The sequence below is a fragment of the Schistocerca nitens genome, chromosome 1 (assembly GCF_023898315.1).
Source record: "Schistocerca nitens isolate TAMUIC-IGC-003100 chromosome 1, iqSchNite1.1, whole genome shotgun sequence".
In the NCBI taxonomy this organism is placed as follows: Eukaryota; Metazoa; Arthropoda; class Insecta; order Orthoptera; family Acrididae; genus Schistocerca; species Schistocerca nitens.
In genome coordinates this window covers 922,646,940-922,673,566 of record NC_064614.1, presented here as the reverse complement: position 1 = coordinate 922,673,566, position 26,627 = coordinate 922,646,940, and the positions used below count along the sequence as shown (strand labels likewise).

Sequence of the window (26,627 nt, the reverse complement as noted above, 5' to 3'; positions counted from 1 at the left end):
TTCAGGAAAAGAGGTGAAGTTCAGAAAACTGTATCTCATCTGGTGCAGTCCCCAACAATCAGTCTTTCCTTCTCATCCCATTTGGTAAGTCGCACCTGAGTCAGGGTTCTGGGTAACTTTTCTGAAGTCTACCCCTTTTCCTAACAGTCACCAGTCCCTTTTCCTTCACTCCTCTTCCTTCCCCTTCAACCTTCTGCCAGAAGTAGGAGCCACTGTCTCCAAAAGCTTGCAAGCTTTGATACCTTTTATATGTGTGTTCTCCTGGCACCACTTGGTGAGTAGGCCTTTTATCTATCCAATTACTCCATATCATTCCGTTATACAAAACAGGATCAACAATATTATGGAAAGGACAGATTGCTACTCATCGTGAAGATGACACATTGAATTGTAGACAGGCACAATGAAAAGACAGTTACATATAAATTTTCAGCCAATGCCTTCTTCAGAAAAGAAAAATGCACACACATTCACACAAGCAAGCAGATGTCTCACACACAACATGACCGCTATCTCCAGCCGCACTTCCCAAAGGCTTACACTGATCAGGCAGAACATTATGACCACCTATTTAACAGCTGGTATATCCACCTGTGGCACAGATAACAATGATGAAGCATCATGGCATGGAACCAGTGAGACCTTGGTAGGTTACTGAAGGGAACTGGCCCACCAAATCTGCGCATACAAGTCACCTAATTCCCATAAATTCTGCAGGGTAGGGCAATGAGCTCTGATAACACGTTCAGTCACATCCCAGATGTGTTTGACTGGGTTCAGGTCAGGTCAGATGGGGGGCCAGCACATCAATTGGAACTTGCCACTTGGTTACTCGCACCATCACACTCCTGGTCTTAAGACATGGTGCATTATCTTGTTGAAAAATGGCAATGCCCTCGGCCATCCTTGCACGAACTCACTGGACCCATGGATGCCCACCTGAAGGTTCCCAGAACATAATGGAGCCTCCGCCAGCACTGATGTCAAGCAGCTGTTCCCCTGGAACGCAACAGATTCGCACCCTCCCATCAGCATGATGAAGGAGGTGTCGAGATTCATCAGACTAGGCAACACTCTGCCACTGCGCCAGTGTCCAGTGCCTATGTTCATGTGCCCATTTCAGCTATAGTTACCGAATGTCATGGTGTTAACAATGACAGATGCAAGGGTCATTGCCTGTGGAGGCCCATCGTTAGGAGTGTTTGTTTTGTTTTAGGGCACAAAAACAACTACGTTCATACACACCCATGTCAAACTGTGGAACACAAAGACAGTGAGAGGAGTTAAAAATGACTATATGTCAATCCCAATTGATAGAAGATGAAACAGATAAAAACAGGGACATGGAGGAAGGTCTATAAAATATGCAATAGAGAAATGGAGGTCAAGAACTAAAAATTAAATGGTCTTTGCCATATTGCTACGAGGGATAAAAAGTAAAATGCAGTTGACAGTCCATGATTCATTCACTATAACAGCCAATAACATAGACGGCACACCCAAACGGGAATGTAAACAGTTAAAAAGGGACATTCCATTAGGAAATGTCAGACAGTTAAAAGTTGGGCACAATGTGCACAAAGTGGTTGGGGAGCACCACTTAACAAATGGCAATGGCTAAAAAGGCAGTGCCCAATAGGGAACCTAGTTAAAATGACCTCCTCACAGCAGGAAGGCCGAGTGGAGATCATCCAAGCTTAATAAACTGGAGTTTATTCCCATGAAGTGAGGACCAGTTGTGGTGAAAAAGTGACACCACTTCCTGACAGACGGCAACACAGAGATCATCAGAGTGAATATACGAACTATGGAACTTAGGTACGAGGACTGCAGCCTTGGCAGCAACGCCAGCAGCCTCGTTTCCTGTCGGACCGACATGACCGGGAACCCACAAAAACATCACAGTGGCTCCACCAAGAGTGAGCAAGTGACAGTTTTCCTGAACATGTTGCACTAAGGGATGCACAGAGGCAGCGTTGAAGGGTGCTGAGAGTGTCTGCGCGGATGACACAATTGAGTAGCCTGTGTCGCTGGATGTACTCCGTAGCCTGATACAGTGTGAAAAGCTCTGCTGTAAATACTGAGCAGTGTGCCGGAAGTCAATACCATAAAATGTCGGCATCAATGACGAAGGCACACCCAACAACACAGTCGTCCGAGAGCCATCGGTGTACACAAAGCTACTACCATGAAGTTCCATGCGAAGGCAACAGAGCAAGGCTGGAGTAGTATCCTTAGGGAGCAAATGGAGGTCAAGAACATGGGTGAAGGGTTCACACCCACTGGAAAAGATGCAGGAAGTGTGAAGTTAATCTGCTGCAGCAAGATCTGAAAGCAAATTCCAGGAGGTAATGGAGAAGAGGGATGTGGCCCATACTGGCATCGAAGGAGGCAGCATAGGATGGATTTCCACGCATGGCACACAAACGGCATGCGTATCTGCTGAGGAGAAAGTCATGGCGATAGGGCAGAGGTAGTTCGGCACCTTCTGCCTACTGACTCTCAATCGGGCTAGTGTAAAAGGTACCAGTGGCCAAACAGGTGCCACGATGATGGGTAGTATTGAGACAGCGTACAAGGGATGGACGTGCAGATGTATAAACGATACACCCATGGTCTAGTCTTGAATAGACAAGGGACCGGTACAAATGGAGGAGGGTGGTTCAATCTGCAACCCAGGAAGAACCACTGAGAACACGTAGGACATGAGGGACCGCGTACAGTGGGCTGCCAGGTATTGACATGTGGGAGGACCAAGAAAGTTTCTTATCGAATATGAGCCCTAGGAATTTCATAGTTTCAACGAATAGAAGAGCAACAGGCCAAGGAGGTAAAGATAGAGGAAGAAATCAGTTCGCCACCAGAAATTCATACAAATGGTTTTGTTAGAGGAAAAACGAAAGTCATTGTCAATGATCCAGGAGTAAATACAATCGAGACTTTGCTGAAGATGCCATTCAATGAGACAGGCCACTCAATGAGGCTGCGGCAAAATCATCAGTGAAAAAGTAGCCGGAGATGAATGGCATGAGACAGACCATTATAGGGTTAATGGCAATAGCAAAGAGGACGACACTCAGGATGGAACCCTGAGGCACACCATTTTCCTGGATAAAGGTGTCCGACAAGGCACAACCCACATGTATTTCGGAAACTTCGTCTTTTAAAAATTCCTCAGGGAAACGAGGCAGGTGGTCACAGAAGCCCCACATGTAGAGATAATGAAGGATACCAGTTCCTCCAGCAGGTGGTGTAGGCTTTCACAAAATCGAAAAACACACCCAGTCTGGAATTTCCACAGAAAACCATTCGTGACATGGGTGGACTAAGTGACGAGATGGTCAACTGCAGAATGGCGCACTTGAAATCTACACTATGCAGTGGTTAGTAAATTGTGTGACTCAAGCCACCATACCAGCGGGGCATGAAACATACATTCCATCACCTTGCAAACATGCCTCGTGAGAGAAATTGGGCTGCAGCTAGAAGGAAGGTGTTTGTTCTTACCGGGTTTAGATATGGGTATGATGAAGGTCAAGTGAGGAAGGAAAAGGCGAACTGCAACAGCTTGGGGACGGGTAGTCAGGGAGATGGGTTGACTATGAACATCATCGCATATGAGCACCATGACTCCCCTATGAGATGGAATGCTGACCTCAGGGGGGTGGAAGGTCAAAACAGACCGGGAAGAAATGCAAGAGCTCAAAGCAGTCGTGAGGACACAATTTTTCTGCCTGAAAGCAAAGTAAAAGTGGATACTGTGATTCTAAAACCAGCCGTAAATATTCTTTGTTGGATTGAAGGCTGTGAACGTTCCATTGCAGGAGAGCCATGATGAGGAAAAAATGAAGAGGTGTCACCTCGGTGGCTGCTGAGCACCAGCCTCCGAAGACTCGCTGCTGCAGGGCAAAGAGGCAGGAGGATCCTGCTCCATGAATTCCACAGAAGCGTCAGCTTTCTTCTGCAGAAAAACGGTTGGTCATGCGCACCGGTGACATGGAGGCCGGCTGGGCGAGGGTATCATGTGGCGACACTATCAAAGGAGATCTTCGGATCGGTGAAGGAGAAGAACATTTGCCTTTGTTGGACTTCTTCGAGCCTTTCCGGTTAGCAGAGGAAGAGTCAGGTGTTGGTTGACTGGAGGGACATAGGAAGTCTTCACAGAGTATTCCTTCTGTCCTTTCCGGCCTGCAGGTTGTGTAGCTGGTGACTTTGCTCCATGTGGTGAGAGTTTGATAGCTTGTTGCACAGCTGGACGAGGGGAAGGTGAAGCTACCATGATACTGGGCGACTTCACAACCTCAGAGCAGAATTTGAGGTCACATGTCTGCATGGCCATGTCCTTCATGGAGCAAGATGTAGCAAGAACAGTACTATAAGTGCCAGATGGTAGAATGCAGGGTTTTTAATGAGCCGATAACTTGCGAGTAACCAGGTAAGGCACTTTTTCCTTTACCCGGATCTCCTGCACGGCCCACTCATAAAGATACACGGGACAATCTCCAGAGGCAGCAGCATGGTCGCCATTGCAGTTGATACAGCAGGAAGGAGGCGGACATTCACCCACGTGCACATCCTTACCACAAGTTACACATTTGGCCAGGTGTCGACAAGACATGTGAGTGTGCTTGAAACGATACCACTTGTAGCAGTGCATCGGGTTCGGAATGTATGGTCTGACTGTGATAACTTCATAGAATGTTTTGATCTTGAACGGAAGAACTATTCAATCAAAGGTGAGAAAAAGAGTGTGTGTGTGGGCACTAACGAGGCATCTACCTTTTTCATTACTTCATGGACTGCAGGACACCCTGATCAGAGAGGTATGTTTGGATTTCAGCCTTGGTCAGACCATCAAGCAGCCTAGTGTAAATAACACCACGGACAAGACAGCCGTGGAGAAGCGAAGTGGCAAGCAGTTGTTGTGTTTGAGAATCAGAAGTATTCTCCAAAAGCAAAGTGCCATTCCATAAACGAGAGCAGGATTTCACAGGGTCAGCAATTGCATCAACACTTTTCTGAATAACAAACAGATATACCATTGCGAAGGACTGACCATCTTCAGTATGTGAAACTACGAGGAACCACAAGGAACATAGTGCAGCTGGGAGGGTCTTTGAATCGGGAGCTTCATTCCGTTTACGTTTGGTCAATGTGGACTGCAAAGATAATGATTGCCTCATTGTGAGGAAATCCCCCATGGTTTCCAGCACCTCCGATGATGCGCTCCTTCCAACATGGAGGCCCCCTTCACAAGGTGCACCCCCCCCTTAGGTGATTGTTCACACCTCAGGTCACACCTGACAGAGCGGCAATTTGGGAGTAGCAGCTCAGGCAATCTCTCACCCCCCCCCCCCCCCCAGGCCTGGCCTGTACCAGGGGTTACATGTGAACCCTACCTATCAGCCAGGGGTTGGGAATTATGTGTTACTGAGTCAGCTGTTATGCATCAGATGCATGGGCCAACCTTCAGGAGTGTTCAGGGAGGAACAAGATAAAAAGAGGAGCCTCAAATGCTGAAGCGGAGGAAGGATAGGAGAAGTTCAATGAAGAAAGGAAAAAAGGAACGAAAAACAGTGGTGAGACTGTTCGTATGTTAGCTACGGATAGTGGGAGACATTCCCATAAACACTTCAGACATGTTCCTCAAGGGAGGGGAAAAAGCATAGGAAGATGATAGACATGCAGCAGAGAAGGCAAAAGATGCTACAAAGATTGGGACCCTATGGTAGCCAAGCATGAACCCATTAAAGAGTGATGAGACCCCTGGGGGGAGCAGCATTCAGTGAGCTGAGTGTTCAGACACTTGTACTCTGCTCAGCATTAAAGTCTGGTGTTAGATGCAGCATAGTTTGCCACCTGTCCTGTTTTACCAGTCTGCCCAGCGTACAACATCCAACATCTATAATGTTGGGTGGCCACCCAAACCCACGACCTCTGGATGTGGTATCACCTTGGTTTCACGACGTATCAAAGACATTCACCACAGCGTTCCTCAAACACCAGACAAGTTGTGCTGTTTCTGAAATGCTCATGACGGGCCTCTGGGCCATCACAATATACCTTCAGTCAAACTCTAGTAGATCGCACACCTCCCCCACTCTACACACTGACAGCACACTCACTGACACTGCATGCACCGGGCATGTGTCTATCAGTCATTCCTCACCAAGTGATGCTGCTACTGCCTGGACAGGTTTATGTCAATAGTAGGTCAGTGGTCATAATGTTCTGGCTGACCAGTGTATATGTGACAATCTTCTTCTTGTGCCTGTCTGCAACTCTCATATTTATGCTGAGTTATACAAGATAGCTGCCCACAACGGCAACGAGGAACACAGGCATTTTTGCTGGGTAGAGATGTGTAAGATACGATTTGACAGTAGCTTGAAAAGGGTAGAATGTTAGAAGTTATGTCACAACCACAACACAATGCATCCAGCTTGCCTTATGAATGAAATGGCAAAAGATACAGGCATGAAGTACTCAGACTGCCTTCCTGCCACTGTCATTTCAACACAACATAACTCATTTAGTCACAAGCCAAATGATATATCACCACAGTAAATAAAGATATTACATTAACTGAAGTGGAATGCCTTTTGAAGGAGGTAGTTGACACAGTGACACCAGACTGGCAAAAGGTAGTGAACCATATGAAACACATGGTACAGGAAGCATTGGCTACTGAAGGTGTATTACAAGAGTGCATTGAGACTTGATTATATCTGACACTACAAGCAGTCAAATCAATAGTTCCACTGACTCTGAATTAAGTGTTCCTCCCCACTGTCAATTTGTGTATAGTGTACTTTAATGAACCTCTCACTTCCAATAATTCTTGTTTTTGTGAATTTATTTCGATAAATTTCTCTTTCTTCTTGTGAGACTAAAAGCCTGGCCAGACAGAATCCGGCCTGCCGCTGCGACTGATGGCGCAGTGGGTTGCCGGGCCCGTCAGCGGCCAGGGACGCCACACAGGCAACGGCTGGCCGGCCGGCCGCAGCGACTCTTGGTGCGTCAGCTGTTACACTGTGGAAGGGGCCGAACCCCATTACTGAGCTTGCATGCGTAGCTCGATTGTCTTGGCATTAGACGATTTGGAAGCTTCTCGTGGGACATGTTATCTTTGTGCAAGTTCTTCTTCTTCTTCTTCTTCCGGAAATGAGTAGCTTGGACAAGGAAGAACTGCTCCTCGCATTAGCCATACGAAATGGCACCAAGGAGATGTTGGGTGCACAACATTAACAGCAAGAGAGAAAGCTTAGGAGAATACCATCGTCTGTGTATTGAACTAGAGTCTGACGAAGATAGGTTCATCAAATATGTTCGTATATCGCGAGAATGTTTCGAGGAACTGCATCTCCTGATAAAGGGAGCACTGAGAAGTGCACAACGAATTGGAGAAAGCCTATTGATACAAGGCAAAGACTAGCCATTTGTTTGAGGTAAGTTTACCATTTGTGTCCTCTTTGTGCTTCATACAGAAGTCATATAGATTATTCCATTTCAGTTTCGCTGTATCATATGAAAGGTTCGGTGGAAAAAAGTGCTATCCCACAATGTAGTTACGAGTGGAGTGATAAATTGATCTGCAGTGTTTACAAATACAGCAAACAATAGTAACATCTACTTCCGTATGCCCCTCTAGAGAGAACTTTCTACTAAATAGATTGTTTTGTTTCATTGTATTCATAACATTGTCACTGAATTTAAACAAACATATCTTTAGTTGTTAACTTATCTATTTGTTCCACCAGCATAATTTATTTTAATCTTTTCCAGATACTTGGCTACAGGCGACTGTCACCAGACCATAGCTTTTTCTTTTCGGTTAGGACGTTCAACAGTCTCAGAAATTGTGAAAGAAATGTGCCAGGCAATATGGACTGTTCTACAGCTACCATTTTGATCCAGTTTAGCAGCTATATCCCTCCAAGCTTCAGTCTTCTTCAGAATGTTCTTGTAATCAGGATCGCGTGTATCATACAAAAAGTTGTATTCTCTCACCTCCTCTATAAGTCTTTCTGTGTCCATGATGCGCACCAACAGAGGCAAGTAGCCGGTCCGGCTTGCGGCGAATCTGTAATCTGTGACAACCCAGCGGCGGCCGGTGCGTCAGAGCCGCACTCTGTGTGACCGCCGCAATTCAACAGTGGGGCCTGCCCGCTGCGGTTCAAGGCCACAGGCCGGACGGCCAGGCTGGAATCTGTCTGGCCAGGCCTTAAGGGAGATGTTTAGCAAACTCAAGTGGCAGACTCTGCAAGAGAGGCGCTCTGCATCGCGGTGTAGCTTGCTGTCCAGGTTTCAAGAGGGTGCGTTCCTGGATGAGGCATAGAATATATTGCTTCCCCCTACTTATACCTCCCGAGGAGATCATGAGTGTAAAATTAGAGAGATTCGAGCACGCACGGAGGCTTTCCGGCAGTCGTTCTTCCCGCGAACCATACGTGACTGGAACAGGAAAGGGAGGTAATGCAGTGGCATGTAAAGTGCCCTCCGCCACACACCGTTCACACCGTTGGGTGGCTTGCGGAGTATAAATGTAGATGTAGAAACTGTTCAGCCAGCTGCCATCATGTTCTAATGGTAAGTTAAGACAGTATTATAAGTGCATTTCATTTCGTGTAAACACCAAGACATTTTTTCAATTAGCATAATAGTTTCTGAGATACACAGTGACAAGAAGGAAATTTTTCTGGATGCAAAAATCTCTCTTATTTCAGTAACCAAAGTAACACTAGCAATAATTAAAATTAGGAAATGATTTTTCGCATGCTTAGAAGTGTACCAACAAAGATACCATATGTGACTCAGAATTTTTGCAGTATTTTTGTAAGGGACAGTTTTTTAAACTTCTTACCTGTTAAAGAGTTACATATTGACACAAATGGACAAAAATGTTATTTTCATAAGCTTGTGTATAGGAGAAGAAATGCAATATGCAACTTTGAAAAGTGAAGTATTTTGGTAATCAATGAAAAGGAAAGTATTGTTGAGAGTTAAATAGTTTTTGAGATCTGGTGTTGTAAGTCTGAAGCTGTTTACAAATGGGAAAATTTCATACATTTCAAAAAAATTAATGTTAACTCTGCCCCTAACTAAAAATAAGAACACATTTTTGACATGACGGATCTCAAATGTCAGGTGCCAACTAGTTAAAATCACACTATATGTATTTGTCATAGTATAAATTCACCTTGTAATGCATATAACTTACAAACATGTTATTTAATATCACCACAATTGTTTGGTATTGTTTTCAAAATTTGTTGGAACAGTTACTGCATTCAAAAATCTATACAACTATTTATCGAATAGCAAGTTGTCTCGCTGAACGTCTTTTGGTCATATAACTGTTTCACATGACTGGCCCCAGTTTGCAGCACAGCAGCACTATTAATGTTTTCTCCAAAATTCTTGTAAAATCTTGAGTGAAAACAAACTCTGCCCTATATTCATTGTATTATAAATGCAACTCAGTGCTGACTGTAAAAGTGCCAAATCCAGTAGTGACTGCTGATGACAGGATACAGGAATTTGAAACTGAAGCTTTTAAAAAAAAACAACCTTGCATTAGCAGAATTTCATGAGAGTGTAAAGACACTTTTTAAATGAAGAAATTCTGTTCTGTTTGCAAAAGAGCAGCAGTCTTCAATTAGCACCAGCTTAAAGCTTTACAAAGGCCAACATTCTCCTCCACAAACTGGAAAAATGAAAATTATCGGCAGTGAATGAATGAATTCATTGAGGGTGAGCAGTGTTTTGTTAACAGTAAAACTGTAGTTTAAACTTGATGCTATTAAAACTCAATATTTAATAAAGTATTATGTTCTGCACTAGGACATTATCAATTTTTTTAATCAAATAACTAATAGAATAAGTGTTCCTTTTTAGGTGATACTAACATTCCGCATGTAAAAACAATGAAGGAGACTATCAAGCTTCTAATACAACGAAAAATGACGTGACGGAACAGCAAGCTGGAACAGATGTCACGATATTAGCCAATGAGACTACTGTATTGTTGAGAATCACTGAAGTGTGGAATAAGCGGAAATTTTTGTTCCATGTATACATGCAATCTCAACACGATGTACTTGTGCAATTTTACAGGCTCTTTAGAAATACAATACACAACATGATAATATGGAGGCCATAGTGATTGATAGTGAACAAATGTGTTGATTCTTTGAAGAAAATTTTACATGATCTTTTAATCCAGTTCAGTGCTGGACTCACAAACTGAATCTGACTGCCAACTGTTTTTAAGGAACTTAGCAAGTCAAACACTACGAAAAGCTATTTATAAAGTGAACTTTTGAACACCAGGAAGAGGAAACATTTTTATTTGCAGTTTCTGAAGGAAAGGAATGCACATTTCTTTCCTCATCAAGTTTTTACACACTGGAACTCATGACCCACAGCCACTTACATAGCAGAATATTTTGAAGAAATGGTTGTATTTTTCCATAGTGACGACATATGGGAGCTGTCTAATGCAGGCAAGAGTATGTCAATTCCCAGTAGGATGAGGAAGTGAAATGGATTTTTGTGAAGGCCACGTTTTCGAAAGAATGAGTTAACTAATATTACTGTCTTCTTAGAGTCTTTGACATATCCCACTTCACACTAATTTCAAACACGTTGAAGAAGGAATTTTTGTTGATGAACAAATACAATTTTTTAAAAGTACATAAAAAAGTAAGTGCTTCATGGAGAAATTAAGGAGGGATTGATTCCCACTGGATTGCATTTTCAGACAAGGTTGTCAGCTCTCACGGCCACATGTCTAAATGAACCCATCTTTTTAAGTCACAGATTCACATTTTATCCCAAGGGAAATAAGCTTGACCCCCATTATTGCACACATGGCAAGGATACTGCAGTCTGGTCACAGTAGTGCGGCTACTCTGAAGGGGTGTAAATCTCTTCAGAATTTTGCTGAAAAGCAAATGTCCATTGAATCAGATAATGTTGACATAATCTAATTTGTGTATGCATCAGGAGTCGATAACCAGCAGTTTGGGCACTGGATGTCATTTGGATCCAGTGTTCCAATGCAGACAGTGTGCAGCTTTTCTCTAACTACAGCGAAGTACTGCCAGATTGGTGGTACGATCTCTGGGAAAATAATCTAGAAATCATGACAACAGTCATTTAAAAAAAAAAAGTCTGCAGTGTTTGGCTGAAAATGTACATGTCTTAAAATTGGTTTCTTAATTGTGAAGTATAATATAAATGTTTCCTTTCTCCTTCTCAAGTCAGTGTAACGTTAATAAATATGATATGCATGGCGTAACAAATATCATGTAAATGTTAGGTACAGTTTCATTTTTAATGTAACATTCAAAATTAGTTAAATAGTACAAAAATAAATAAATGAAAAGATAAACCAGCCAGCAGTAAATAACACTGAAAATTACCATTGAAATAAAAAAAAAAATAAAACTGACATTGGCCATAAATTACAATTTTTCCCAATGCCTTCTTATGAGTACTGACACTTACATGGTGTGAACATGTCTGTTTGGCTAAAACCTTAAAAACCTTAGAAAACTCTAATAACCTAATAAGAATCTGACTGATTAATCCAGAAAGGATATTCCATCTTGCACTGCCAGCTATGTTCTGTTTGCAGTTATTGTCACTAGAGATGATCACATGTGTACCCTGAGGTTACAAAAGTCATGGGATATCTCCTAATATTGTGTCAGGCCTCCTTTGGGCCAGCACAGTGTAGCAACTCAACATGGCACAGAAACTCCTGCAGAAATATTGAGCCATGCTGCATGTATGGCTGTCCATAACTGGGAAAGTTTTGCCAGTGCAGGGAGACTGTGGGGAATAAAGGGTGGTTGCGAGATGAGTGACATCAGGTGCTCAGACAGAGTGAAGCTGGGTTTGGAGCTGGGGGCTAGCGGAGATTAATACTAGGAAAATTATGGGAACAAAGGATGTGTTGCAAGAACTACTCTCATCTATGTACTTCAAAAAAAGCTGGCACTGGAGGGAAGGATTCAGGCAGCACAGGTTGTAAAGCAGCCATCAAAATCAAACATTTTATGGTCAGGAGTGTGTTTTGCAACAGGATGGGCAACTCCGGTCTCCGCCACAGATAGAGAATGGTCTTTCATTTGGGTGAACAGCTGGAAAATGCTATGCAGAATTTGCAGCAGATTTGGTATATGACATGACTGCTTTCACAGATGGCTCTGTCTCTGATGGGATGGATCAGTTCCATTGACAGGCTTCACCTTAAGATCCACACCCAAGTTCAATCATGCTTAACCATGTTGGACTCTTCAAAGACCTGCTCATATTCTCCTGATTCACTGTAGTAGTAACACTTTTTGCTACTAATACTATCAACCAAAGCTAACCTAACCCCATCAGAGAATCTCGACCCTTCCAGTTTGTACCACTATCCAACCATGACCCCCACCCCCTCTCCCATCAAACTACTCTCCTATCTTCCAGGAATTCCTTACTTCCAACTTGATCTCACTTTCCCTCCTAAGGTCCCTTCTCAGGACCACAAACCTCTCGATAGAAGACAGAACAGTCACCTGCATCTGCAGGCCAGATTCTTATTTAGTCATCCTTCCTGCAGAAAATTGCTCCACCATTATCACAATGATCTGCAGTGATCACCTGACGGAAGGCACTGTGCGAGTCCTGCACGCACAAGCGTAATCATAGTATCCCCATCCCATAGGTCCAATATCACCTCAAACTGCCAGTCAAATCCTTAGTTCCATCCCAGACTATTCTCCCCCGTATTCATCTCCCTCCTCATCTCAATGAATGGCCCACACACTCACCTTCCACACACTTTCGATATTCATTAACCCAATAATCCTGAACACTACATAGCAGCTGATTACTGTCCTGCTGAATCTTCATTCTCTTTGACCAATGCCTCCGAACCAACTGCTTACAGTCCAGTCTCCCGTATTAGAGATATGAAATGCTTCCTCCACCAACTCTCAACCTTACTCACCACATTACCACTTGGGTCCCCACTTGTCACTGTTAGACACCACCTCCTTATACAACATCGTCACCCATTCTCTGATCTCTCAGCTTGATTGATTAATGGTATACTTCTGGGTGTACAGGTGTGTTGTGGTTTCCATTTAATGCACTGTACTTTGACAACAGACCCAGCTCTAAAATGGAAACATCAACTTGGCTGTAGACCCAGAAATACGCCATTAACCTGCCATGCTCTTGGTTTTATCTTTTTCAAATACTACCTCCCCCAATATCCTTCTGATTTCAAACTCACCACCTCATTCATTACACATTAACTAATTACATGCTCTCACAGAACTGCTTCTCTTTTGAAGGGAAGAAATACAAACAAATACATCGCATAGCCATTGGAACCTACATGACAGTGCCCTATCCCATCCTACTTATGGGTCATGTAGAGGAAACCCTTCCTAGCCACCCAAACCCTTTCCTAGTTCAGGTTCATTGATTACATCTTCATGTTCCAGACACAAGACCAAGACACACTATCATCATTCCATCACGACCTCATATCTTCTCTAGTTCACTTCAGCTGATCTTCCTCAGCCCAACATACACCTTCCCGGAAGTTGACTTTCACATAACTGATTGTTCCATCAATACATCTGTCCATTAAAAGCCTAATGACCATCAACAGTATCTTCATTATGATAGCTGTCACCCCTTCCACACTAAAAAATTGCTCCCTTATAGCCTGACCACCCTGGATGGCTCATCTGCAACGACGAGAATTTCCTTGATCCATATTCTGAAGGTCTCATTAAGGCCTTCACAGGCAGTCACTATCCCCTTAACATAGTGCGCAGACAAATTTCCCATGCTCTAATCTCACACATCCCTAATCTTCCGCCCAATCCCAACAACCAACTGCAAAGGATAACCACTTTCCCTCATCACCCAGTATCATACTGGAATGTAATAACTGAACCGTATCCTTCGTCAGGCGTTTTAACTAATTATCATCGTACCTGGAAATGAGGAACATTCAACCCAAAATTTATTCTACCCCTCCCAAAGAGGTGTTATATTGCCCATGTAATCTACACCATATCCTAGTCCACCACTATGCCACATGTGCTCCCACCCTTTTGCCAAATTGGTCATCACTCTGTGGAACATCTGATACATTCACCCAATATATCCACTCCAGTCCCCTTATAGGTTTATCCTATCCCATCAGAGGCAGTGACACCCGGGAAAGCAATCATGTCCATTTACTGAGTCTGCTGCTATTTCTGCACAGTATTTTACCACCAAACTTTGGAAAAGAGCAGAGTTGGCCACCCAATGGCACACTTCCTGAGCACAACATGCTCAATTCTACAAACCACCAGAAGTTTCCATTACCAATTTTTCAACAGTAATTAATTATGTCTTTCTGAAACACAATTTGTATAGTTCTCATTGCAATAAAGGTGAACAGATAATATATATTCTTTCTGTTTTCCCTCTATGATGAATAAGAAAATAGTTACTCACTCTATTTCCACGTCAGGCTCTTTTTCACCAGTCTCCTTATCTGGCTGCTTCTTTGCCTCTGCCTTCTGCTTTTGCTGTTCCTGTTGCCTATGTCTTGCTCTTTTCTTTCGTTTCTTTTTCCTTTTGTTCTTGCTTTGTCGTTCTGCCTGAGGCTGCTGAGCCTGCTGTGCAGGAGGTTCAGAGGCTACAGTTTTGGGCTTGATTTTTTTCTCCTGTTCTTGTTCTTCCTCTTCCTCCTCCTCCTCCTCTTCTTCTTCTTCTTCCTCCTCCTCATCTTCCTCTTCTCCTTCATACACATTTCTCAGGCCTGGGGTGCTGATGACTGGCGCAGGAGGTGGCTCAGGAACTTCTTGCTCCTCTATAGTAAAACAGTGGTGGTTAAAATAATGAGATAAATATAGTTATGCATTTGCAAAACGTTTCAAAATTAAAACAGAGTCAACATAATGAAATTTTAGAATCACAAGTCCATCCATCTACCTTGAGAAACACAATGTAATTCGATAGATAAAAATTCTACTCATCAAGCAGCAGCAGGAGAACACATATATAAAAAAAGTATTATGTATGCAAGCTTTCAGAGCCTGTTGACTCATTCTTCTTGCAGAAGGGTTGAAGGGGAAAGAAGAAGTGTGAAGGAAAATGAGTGGTGAGATTTAGGAGAAGGGGTAGAGTTTAGAAAAGTCACCCAGAACCCGGAATCAACGGAGACATACCAGATAGGATCAGAAGGATCTCACCCCGTTCAGTAAGTCTCCCGTGACCTGGGGTTCTGGGTGACTTTTCTGACCTCTACCCCTTTTCCTAAACCTCACCAGTCCTTTTCCTTCTTCGCCCCTTTTCCTTCTCCTTCAACCCTTTTGCCAGAAGGGGACAATGGCTCCAGAAGTTTGCATACGTAATACCATTTTTATACATGTTCTCCCACTGCCACTTCGTGAGTAGATTTTTTATCTGTCCAATTACATGTATCTTCAAAAATTGATTATTTTCATTGATCTATGTTAAAAATATTTTGTTTAATTCCTCACATAAATTTCACATCATAGCTTCAACACAAATACATCTGGTCACTATGAAGAAACTTCATTTGTATGTGAACACAATGGAATCCTTTGCCCGTGAATTGTGCCTCTCTACCTTGAGTGTGGCAACATTATGTAGTTCCTTCATCATGTCAATCATCAACTTTCATTCACTGTAAATGTACTGTTCTGTATACATTGAAACAAATCATTGCTACAGCTGAAAAGATGTGATGAATGACAGAAATAAATCCTTGAATTCAATCCTGGACCGTTGGATTTGTAATCTGTCACTCACTCACTGAACAACACTCAAATGTAGAACTCAAAATTTTCCTCAAAAGGTTGCAACATGTAGTATTTTATGTAAGGGATCATGACCTCATTCTTGATTAGTGCTTACTGTTCACCAGTAAACACCCAATTCTTTAAAGAATTGAACTCTCCTGCATAAAATAGCTTCAAACTACTGATTATCTTACAAATGAGTGTGTGTGTTTTAAATAATTGGCGTTCAGCATATAAGTGAGAAAAGTTTTAGTAAAGATTTGAAATTATTGTTAAAGTTAACTGGAAGATGGTAAGTGCTCTTATTATGCAACACTGGATGACCATAGTCTGGGTAATTTGGGCTCCATTTTAAACGAAAGCTAGTTTTTCATGCATCTCAGTCTTTATGACATATCTCCTGAACTATGCATCATACAGAGATATAATTTTTCAGGTACATACAGTGGTGTGTGTGGATATTGTCTGTGAATTGTGTTTCAAATATAGTTGACAGTAAAGAAGTAGTAAATTAAACTCCACGCCCGATGCTAAAGTTTGACTGCATGAAGAGCGAAAATACAGTAAGCAACAAAATTTCTTCCTTTCATCATTGTGTGTGTGTGTGTGTGTGTGTGTGTGTGTGTGTGTGTGTGTGTGTGTGTGTGTGTTTTGGGGGAGGGGGGGAGTAGTCTCAGTGAGATGAAGTTTTGTAAAAGTTTGAAATTATGTGTAAAGTTTACTGGGAGTTACTAAGTGCTCTCATTCTTAAATACTGGATGAATTTAGTCAATTTATTTGTGCACCGTCAGTTACATTGCCTTAAGACAAACATACAGTTTTAACTGTAATACTTTGTTTAATGCATTAAACTTTCAACATAAGATTATATCTCTTAATGAGTATATTATGACAGCATTTTAAATTGCTAAATTTGATCAATAATTACTCAAAGTACTTAAAAATCAAACTTGTTGCCCCTGAAGGCCATTAGATAGCCAACCTGCTATTAGTACCAGGTTCTAGGGTAGCGGTTGAGTACAGATTCTCCTCCAAAATAATTTGGGCAAGGACAAGTGTTACAAGAGGATCAAGGCATGGACATCGAATGCTTTTAGAGACCACCCCTCTAAGCAGTACTAGTGGCAGAACAGTTGAGAGCAAACTTTGAGAATATTGCACGTAAATTTCTTGGCCATGTTGTAGTTTTAAATGGAGATTTTAACTTACCAGCTATAGACTGGGAGACTCAAGTGATTAGGGTGGGTGAGAGAGATAAAAGATCATGTTAAATAGTTCTAAGCGCTTTATCCAAAAATTTCATAGAGCAGTTAATCAGATAACCGACTCGTAAAGATAATATCTTAGACCAGGTAGTGACGAATGGACCCAAAGTTTTTCAACTTGGAGTAGAACAGTCACCCAGTGATGACAAGGCCATTACAGCATCAATGAATACAGCTGTAAATAAGAAGACAAAGAAACACAGGAAGATCTTCCTGCTCAGCAAAAGTGACAAGAAACAGATTACCTTAGTGGTCAGCTTGAAAATTTCATCTTCGGCACTAGCAACTTTGAGTATCGATGGACAAGGTTCAAGAGCACTGTACAACATGCTTTAGATAGGTATGTGCAAAGCAAAGTTGTGAATGTCGGAAAAGACCCACTGTGGTTCAACAGTCACGTTAAAAAACTTTCACGACAACAAAGAGTGTTTCACTGCAAATTTAAATGTAGTCAAAGTCTCAAAGACACATTAAAGTTTAATGAAGTCAAAATTAGTATAATGAGACCCATGTGTAAAGTGTTCAACAAATTCGAAAGAAAAATTCTGTCTACCAATTTGATAGAAACTCCTAAGAGGTTTTGGTCATATGTTATATCAGTAAACAGATTGGAGCCAACTGTCCAGACACTCCTTGAGCATAAAGGCTGTGAAACAGAGGACGACACAGAAAACGCCAAATTCCTAAACACATTTTTCCAAAATTGTTTCACAGGGGAATATCGCACTGTAGTGCCTCTTTTAAATCATCACACAAATGACAAAATGGCTGATATCGAAATAAATGATTGTGGGACAGAAAAGCAACTGAAACAGCTCAACAGAAGGAAGGCCACTGGACTTGAAAGGATACCAGTAGCATACCGCAGGTATTTGGAGGACCAAAGTGTTTCTTATGATTGGAAAGAAGTACAGGACATTCCTGTTTCCTAGACAGGTCATTCAACAGATGAACAAAACTATACCCCTCTAATTCTGGTAACGGTTGGCTGTAGAATTTTGGGACATGTGGGTTCTGAAAACAATGGTTTTGTGAAACTCAGCTCACCACACTGCAGCCTTATAAACAAAACGCCAATGTACAAAACATCAGCCCTATTGTGTGGTTGGACTGAAGAGTTTCTAGCAAACAGAATACAACATGTCATTCCGAATGAAGGGAAGTCTTTAGACATAAAAGTAACTTCAGGCGTGCCCCAGAGGAGTGTCGCAGGACCAACACTTTTTCACAATATATATAAATGACCTAGTTGATAATGTTGGAAGTTCCATGTGGCTTTTTCTGGTTGATGCTGTTGAATACAGAGAAATCGTGATGACAGAAAATTGTAGCAAAATGCAGGCTGACCTGCAGAAGATTGATGGTTGGTGCGGGGACTGGCAACTGACTTCAACTTAAACAAATGTAATGTACTGCAAACACATAGAGAGAAATACCCTTTATTGTATAGTTACACAATTGCAGAACAATCACTGGAAGCAGTGTGTTTATATATATCTAAAAACAAAGATGTATCCAAAAACAAAGATGATGTGACTTACCAAACGAAAGCGCTGGCAGGTCGATAGACACACAAACAAACACAAACATACACACAAAATTCAAGCTTTCGCAACAAACTGTTGCCTCATCAGGAAAGAGGGAAGGAGAGGGAAAGACGAAAGGATGTGGGCTTTAAGGGAGAGGGTAAGGAGTCATTCCAATCCCGGGAGCGGAAAGACTTACCTTAGGAGGAAAAAAGGACGGGTATACACTCGCGCACACACACACACACACACACACACACACACACACACACACACACATCCATCCACACATATGACTTACCAAACGAAAGTGCTGGCAGGTCGATAGACACACAAACAAACACACAAAATTCAAGCTTTCGCAACCAACGGTTGCTTCATCAGGAAAGAGGGAAGGAAAGATGAAAGGATGTGGGTTTTAAGGGACAGGGTAAGGAGTCATTCCGATCCCGGGAGCGGAAAGACTTACCTTAGGTGGGGAAAAAGGACAGGTATACACTCGCACACACACACACCCATATCCAACCGCACATACACAGACACAAGCAGACATTTGTAAAGGCAAAGAGTTTATATATAACAGAGGGAAACATTCCACGTGGGAAAAATATATCTAAAAACAAAGATGATGTGACTTACCAAACGAAAGCGCTGGCAGGTCAGACACACAAACAAACACATATATAAAAAAACCTAGTAGAAGCTGTACGGAGTGATTTCATATGGAATGACCATATAACATTAATCACAAGTGAGGGACATGCCATACTGAGGTTCGTCAGAACAGTCTTCGGGACATGTAGGCCATCAACAAAGGAAGTAGCTTACAAAATACTCATTTGACCAATACTTTAATATTTCTAGTTAGTATGGGATCTGTATCAGAAATAATTGATACGGAGCTAGAGAAGATACAAAGAACAGTGACACGTTTCATTACAGTTTCATTCAGTAAGCACAAAAGCGTCACAGAGATGATCAACCATTACCGGTGGGAGACACTGCAAGAGAAGCATTCTATATCATAATGTGTTTCACTGTTAAAGTTCTAAGATTGTAAGCTTTTAGAAGAGTCAACAAATACGAATGTCACTCAGTAATTTAAGAGACAAATAGGTCTGGAGAAAAAGTGTTTATTTTTACAAAACAATACTTTTCTTACTTTTCAACATAATCCCCTTGAACATTTATGCACTTGTTCCAATGGGCTGCAAGCGTTTTTATTCTGGCTGCAAAGAACTATTTATCTTTATGTTTGAAGCAATTTCCCACAAACTTTTTCATGTCCTCGCTGTCCTGGAACTTCTTCCCAAGTAATGCCTCCTTCAGTGCACCAAACAAATGGAAATCACTAGGTGCTAAATCAGGACTATAAGGGGGATGAGGCAGTACTTCCCAGCCCATTTTGTCAATGGTTTCATGGGTTAGTTGAGCAATATGAGGACGTGCATTGTCTTGCTGGAGAATCGCACCTCTCCACTTTCTCTCATGGTTGGCTTCACCTCATTTAAAAGCAAATCTGAGTAATACTGTCTGTTCATCGTACACTTCTCTTCGAGATAATCACAAAAAACTGGACCTTCAGCATCCCAAAACACCGTCAAAATGACTTACTACTGATGCTTGGGTTTTGAATTTTTTCTTTGACAGGTGAGTTGGTGTCCTTTGACTCCGTACTTTGTCTTTTTGATTCTGGCTCATAACATTGAACCTAAGTTTCATCACAAGTTAAAATTTTGTTGCGGAAGAGCTCGCCTTCTCTTTCGTAACATTCCTTTAGCTCTGTGCACACTCTCAATCTTGTTTCCTTATGTAGCTGCGTCAACTCCTTTGGGACCCATCTTGCTCAGGTTTTGCGGTACTTCAGCTTGTTACAGAAATGTTATGAACTGTAGTAGTTCTAACTTGAACCTTATCGAGTATCATTTCCACAGTCACACGGCGGTCGCCACAAGTAATGTCTTTCAAAGTGAGGGAGTTGAAACTGCAACTGGTCGGACAGAACAGTGTTCATCAGTCACTGAGTTGCGGCCATTTTTGAACTGCTCTACCCAACTGTAAAAATTTGCATGATTCACACAACCTTCACCATAAACTTTAGGCATTCTAAAGTATATATTCACTCGTTCCTCACCTTCAGCAAGTAAAAAACGAATAACAGAAAGTTGTTCAACTAATGTGGAAGTTTCAAGTGGACTCGCCATCTTGAAATGTATTTTTGAGGTTATAAACAAAACAATGTTGATACATCAGCTGATCAGTGCTTATCCCAGTGATACCAACTTAAAGGCATAAAAGTACCAAACTTATCTTACTAATAGTTTTTTCCCCAGATCAATTTGTCTCTCTAATTATTGAATCCCAATCCCAAAGAAAGCAGGTGTTGACAGATGTGAAAATTACCGAACTATCAGTTTAATATGTCACAGCTGCAAAATACTAACATGAATTCTTTACAGACGAATGGAAAAATTGGTAGAAGCGGACCTCGGGGAAGATCAGTTTGGATTCCGTAGAAATGTTGGAACACGTGAGGCAATACTAACCTTACGACTTATCTTAGAAGAAAGATTAAGAAAAGGCAAACCTACGTTTCTAGCATTTGTAGACTTAGAGAAAGCTTTTGACAATGTTAACTGGAATACTCTCTTTCAAATTCTGAAGGTGGCAGGGGTAAAATACAGGGAGCGAAAGGCTATTTACAATTTGTACAGAAACCAGATGGCAGTTATAAGAGTCAAGGGGCATGAAAGGGAAGCAGTGGTTGGGAAGGGAGTGAGACAGGGTTGTAGCCTCTCCCCAATGTTATTCAATCTGTATATTGAACAAGCAGTAAAGGAAACAAAAGAAAAATTTGGAGTAGATATTAAAATTCATGGAGAAGAAGTAAAAACTTTGAGGTTCGCCGATGACATTGTAATTCTGTCAGAGACAGCAAAGGACTTGGAAGAGCAGTTGAATGGAATGGACAGTGTCTTGAAAGAAGGATGTAAGATGAACATCAACAAAAGCAAAACGAGGATAATGGAATGTAGTCAAATTAAATCGGGTGATGCTGAGGGAATTAGATTAGGAAATGAGACACTTAAAGTAGTAAAGGAGTTTTGCTATTTAGGGAGTAAAATAACTGATGATGGTCGAAGTAGAGAGGATATAAAATGTAGACTGGCAATGGCAAGGAAATCATTTCTGAAGAAGAGAAATTTGTTAACATCGGGTATAGGTTTAAGTGTCAGGAAGTCGTTTCTGAAAGTATTTGTATGGAGTGTAGCCATGTATGGAAGTGAAACATGGACGATAACTAGTTTGGACAAGAAGAGAATAGAAGCTTTCGAAATGTGGTGCTACAGAAGAATGCTGAAGATAAGGTGGGTAGATCACGTAACTAATGAGGAGGTATTGACTAGGATTGGGGAGAAGAGAAGTTTGTGGCACAACTTGACTAGAAGAAGGGATCGGTTGGTAGGACATGTTTTGAGGCATCAAGGGATCACAAATTTAGCATTGGAGGGCAGTGTGGAGGGTAAAAATCGTAGAGGTAGACCAAGAGATGAATACACTAAACAGATTCAGAAGGATGTAGGCTGCAGTAGGTACTGGGAGATGAAGAAGATTGCACAGGATAGAGTAGCATGGAGAGCTGCATCAAACCAGTCTCAGGACTGAAGACCACAACAACAACAACAACAACAACAATTATTGAATGACCCTCATATATTGCCTCTTACTACGTATAACTCATGAAAAGACAAAGGCTTAACAGCAATTGTTCTTCCCATGAAATATTCATGACTGGGAAAGGAAAGGGGGGAAGTGACAGTGGTACACAAAGGTGGCTTGTGGAGTTTAGATGTAGACTTAATTGTAGACATACATATACAAGGGTCAGAACATTAATAGTGGTAATTATTTATTTACAACTTACACACAACAGACACATTTCAAAATTGTACTCTTCTAAGAAGTGGTCACCAGCACTGTGTGTATCCTGTTGCCAGTGACTGGGAAGATGTAGGATACACTTAGTAGCACCAGTTCTGTTGATAGTTTGAGTGGAGTAGTCTTTTGTCCAATGAATTTCTCTAACAGTTCTAAAGTGAATGCCATGAAGTGCTTCCTTCATCTCAGGAATCAAGTTGAAGTCATAAGAGCTTATATCCGGAACTGTGGCAGGTGGAACAGCACTTTCCATCTCCCTCAACTGTACAAGTCAGTCACACTTGGGCTGTATATGTACCCAAGCGCTGTCCTGCAAAATGATGGGAGGATCCTGCATGAAGTGTCACCACTTCTTTTTCTAAGCTGTCCATTTTTAGAAAGCAGCCTGTGACCAGCCTAGAGAAATAAGCGACATCATTTTTTGCAGGACCCACCTGTCATTTTGCAGGGCATGCTTGGGCTTGAAGTTGCAAATTGTGATCGATTTCTTTGATGGAACTGGGATGTGCTGTATCACCCACCACGCACTCTGGACCTTGACTCCTAAGCCTGAAGGAAGCACTCCATCAAGTTTGCTTCAGAACTTTTAGGGAGATTCACTGCACAACAGACCACTCTCCCCGAGCTACCAAGACAACTGGCACTGCTAAGGGTAACCTATGATTCCCACTCTGCTAGCAAAGATAGATACATAATGCTGGTTACTACTTTGTAGGACAGTGAAACTTTGAAACACGCATTTATTTTGTATAAGTTGTACAAGAGGTGTTCAGTAAGTAATGCAATACTTTTTTCTGAAAGTGGGTTGGTTTTATTCAGGATTCCAATACACAATATTATTCCCAACTCTTTTGGCTACAAAACCCTACTTTACAACATAATCTCTGTTCAATGTAACAGCTCTACACCCTCTGACTGGGAGGGCCTTTATGCCCACATGGTAACACTCTACTGGTCGATGCCTAAACCAACATTTCGCTGAATTAATAACTTCCCCATCATCCACACACTGCTTCAGTGGACTGCACCCTTCATTGGACCAAATAGATGGAAGTTAGAAGGTGTGAGATTCGGGCTACAGGGTGGATGAGAAAGAACACTACAACTAAGTTTTGTGAGCTCCACTCAGGTGTACAGACTTGTGTGAGGCCTTGCATTGTCATGGAGAAGGAGTAGTCAGTCTGCATTTTTCTGATGAAGAACAATGAAATCGTTTCTTCAATTTGTTTCAACCCTTCTCAGGAGACACTGCCTTAATGAAACACTGTCCATGTGGGCGAGGGGGTTTGTTGATCCAATGAAGTGGAGGGCTATATTGGTGGTAGTCTAACTGCTGACAAGGCCTCCCAAGCCGGACAGGTCTCTATAGAGAATCCAGACGAAGTGTGTCTCACAACTTCCCATCCAGTGTCCTGTGCTGTCCTGTCCTATCCCATCCCCTACTCTTCCTTCCTTTCCTTTTCCTCTCTGTGATTATGTGGCAGCACGCACAGACCCCTAATGTGGACAGCAGAAGATCCTTGGAAACCAGGACAGTGGTGATGCACATAGGCCTTGCTGCGAAGGGATGGATAGCATTGTCGCGTTGAAGACAAACTATCTAAGAGGTAAGGCCCTGAAGTAAAACCATGGCAGGTGTCCATGCCATGAGATGGCAGCCCCATCAGGACACTCGGGGGTTGTGGGCTGATAACCCGCACTACCAAAAAACGCAAATCACAAAAACTAAAAGGAGCAACAGCCGGATGGATCTTAAGGACATGACCTTTCGCTTGAAAAGGAAAACCCGTATTGGTTTCTGGAATGCAAGGATGCTGTGAGAGGCAGGAAGGCTAAGACAGGTTGAAAAACAGATGGAGAGCTACCGACTAGATATATTCTGACTAAGCGAAATAAGGTGGTCAGAATCTGAGGGATTCCAAACCCAAAATGCTGGAGTGCTGCTGTATGCGGGTCAGACAGGTGAGGACGCGATGCACAGGAATGAGGTACGGCTCTTGCTATCTAAAAGCAGCAAGAAGAGCTTACTGGAGTGCAAACCAGTCTCAGAATGGATAAAAACCGCACACTTTAAAAGAAATGTGTGATATGTCACTGTAATTCAATGCTATGCACCTACAGAAATAGCTAAAGGAAAATTAAAAGATGCATTTTATACAGAGCCTAATGGACTGACTTGCACGCAAAAGTTGGTCCAGAAAATGAAGGGCTTGAACATATCATGGGTGTGTATGGCATGGGGATCAGAAATGTAAATGGTGAACTGTTGTGCTGAACATGACCTAATCATTGGAGGCACATTGTTTCCACATCATAACTGCCATAAGATAACGTGGGTTTCTCCAAACCACATTACTGAAAATCAAATAGACCACATAGCCATAAGCCACAAGTTTCAACACACACTGTTAGATGTCAGAAGTAGAAGAGGAGCAGATGTTGAACATGACTACCACTTAGTTTTAGAGGAATTAGGACTCAAGACAGTGGCAAATAGAACCAAGCTCAATCACAGGAACAAGAAAATATATGTGGCAAGGTTAAAATACTAACAGATCAAAGAAATATTTGCCCTTGAACTACAAAACAAATTCCAGGTCCCCTCTGCAAAAAAACTTTAGGGAAGAGGGAACTGAAACAGGTTGAACAGATTCTTAGGATGTAAGGCACATCAAAGGAAGGAATGTCTCTCTGATGCTACATGGAATGAAATCAGCCACATGAAAGAACTAAAACTTAAGTTAAATCTTTGGAAGACAAGAGTACAGAAGAGTGAAGCACATAAAGAATACACGGAAGTGAACAAAAAAGTGAAAATATGGCTACGTCGAGATAAAAGAAAATGGATAGACGAGCAAGCAAAGTTAGCAGAAGAGGCAGCAAGACAAGGAAATATGAAAGAGCTCTACAATATAACCAAACGTTAACCAATGAAGACGTGAAGGACCAAATAAGAACAATGATGGGGTGATGCTTACAACTCAACAGGCACAGCTGCAGAGATGGGAGAAGCACTTCAAGGGACTGTTAAATTCTGAAGACGGCCGAGAGGAACAGGTAAGAGATGTTCCAGAGGAAGTTGGATGTGGAATTTTAGAATCTATGCTTCCCTGGTGTGTGAATATATTTTGTGTTGCTATGGGCAACTATGGATGCTATGATGTATTTTATTCCATGTTCCAGAGGAAGTTGAATGTGGGATTTTAGAATCTATGCTTCCCTGGTGTGTGAATATCTTTTGAGTTGCTACGGGCAACTATGGACGCTATGGTGGTATTTTATTCCGTGTATTGAGCTTTATGTACTAATTCATGTAGTTTGCTTAATGTATTAATAAATTGTTTCAATCAGAAACTGCCCATAAATTACTCTGCTAACAGGTTATGGGCCCAGAATTATAAATCAGCGTAATATTCTTAAAAAAAATTATGAGATCACAGGCTCAGGAAAATTAGCAGCAGGCATTCATTGATTTTCAATAGGCCTTCGATTCTGTGAAACATAAGGTGCTCTGGCAGGTGTTTCAGAAGTATGGTTACCACAGAAGATCTTAAACATCATGAAATATCTATATGATGGCTACAAATTTTACATACTCCACAAGGGAAATATGACAGAGCCCATAAAAGTAATAAATGGAGTCCAGCACGGCTGCATTTTATCACCAACACTTTTTCAACTTGTTCTAGACTCAGTTATGAGAAGAGTCACAGCAGGTAGGAGACGAGGAATCCAATGGGGGATCCATGAATGTCTGGAGGATTTTGATTTTGCAGATGATACAGTTTTATTAGCTCAAAGGCTGACTGATATGTAAGCTAAATTGAAAGAAGAAGCAGAGACTGTTGGCCTCAAGATAAATATAGGCAAAACAACGGAAATGAGAGTAAATTCAAGGAAAATGGAGGTGCCACTGTTAACAGGGGAGCAGAGGGTGAAGACTCAACTCATTCCTGTATCTGGGTAGTATAATGACGGAAGATGGTGGAGCTGGAGATAATGTGAAAAACCGCATTAAAAAAGCAAATGCTTCCTTCATACAACTGTATCCAATATGGAAAAACAGA

At 41.9% G+C, this 26,627-nt stretch overlaps 1 protein-coding gene across 1 annotated transcript in view; it reads right to left on the bottom strand.

The window, feature by feature from the left end:
- LOC126192627 (splicing factor 3B subunit 2) overlaps positions 1–26,627 on the bottom strand; it is an 88,944-nt gene that overhangs the window by 40,975 nt on the left and 21,342 nt on the right. The window contains exon 5 of the mRNA XM_049932617.1: positions 14,518–14,875. Coding sequence (XP_049788574.1) covers positions 14,518–14,875 — 358 coding nt within the window. The remainder of the gene's footprint in view (positions 1–14,517; positions 14,876–26,627) is intronic.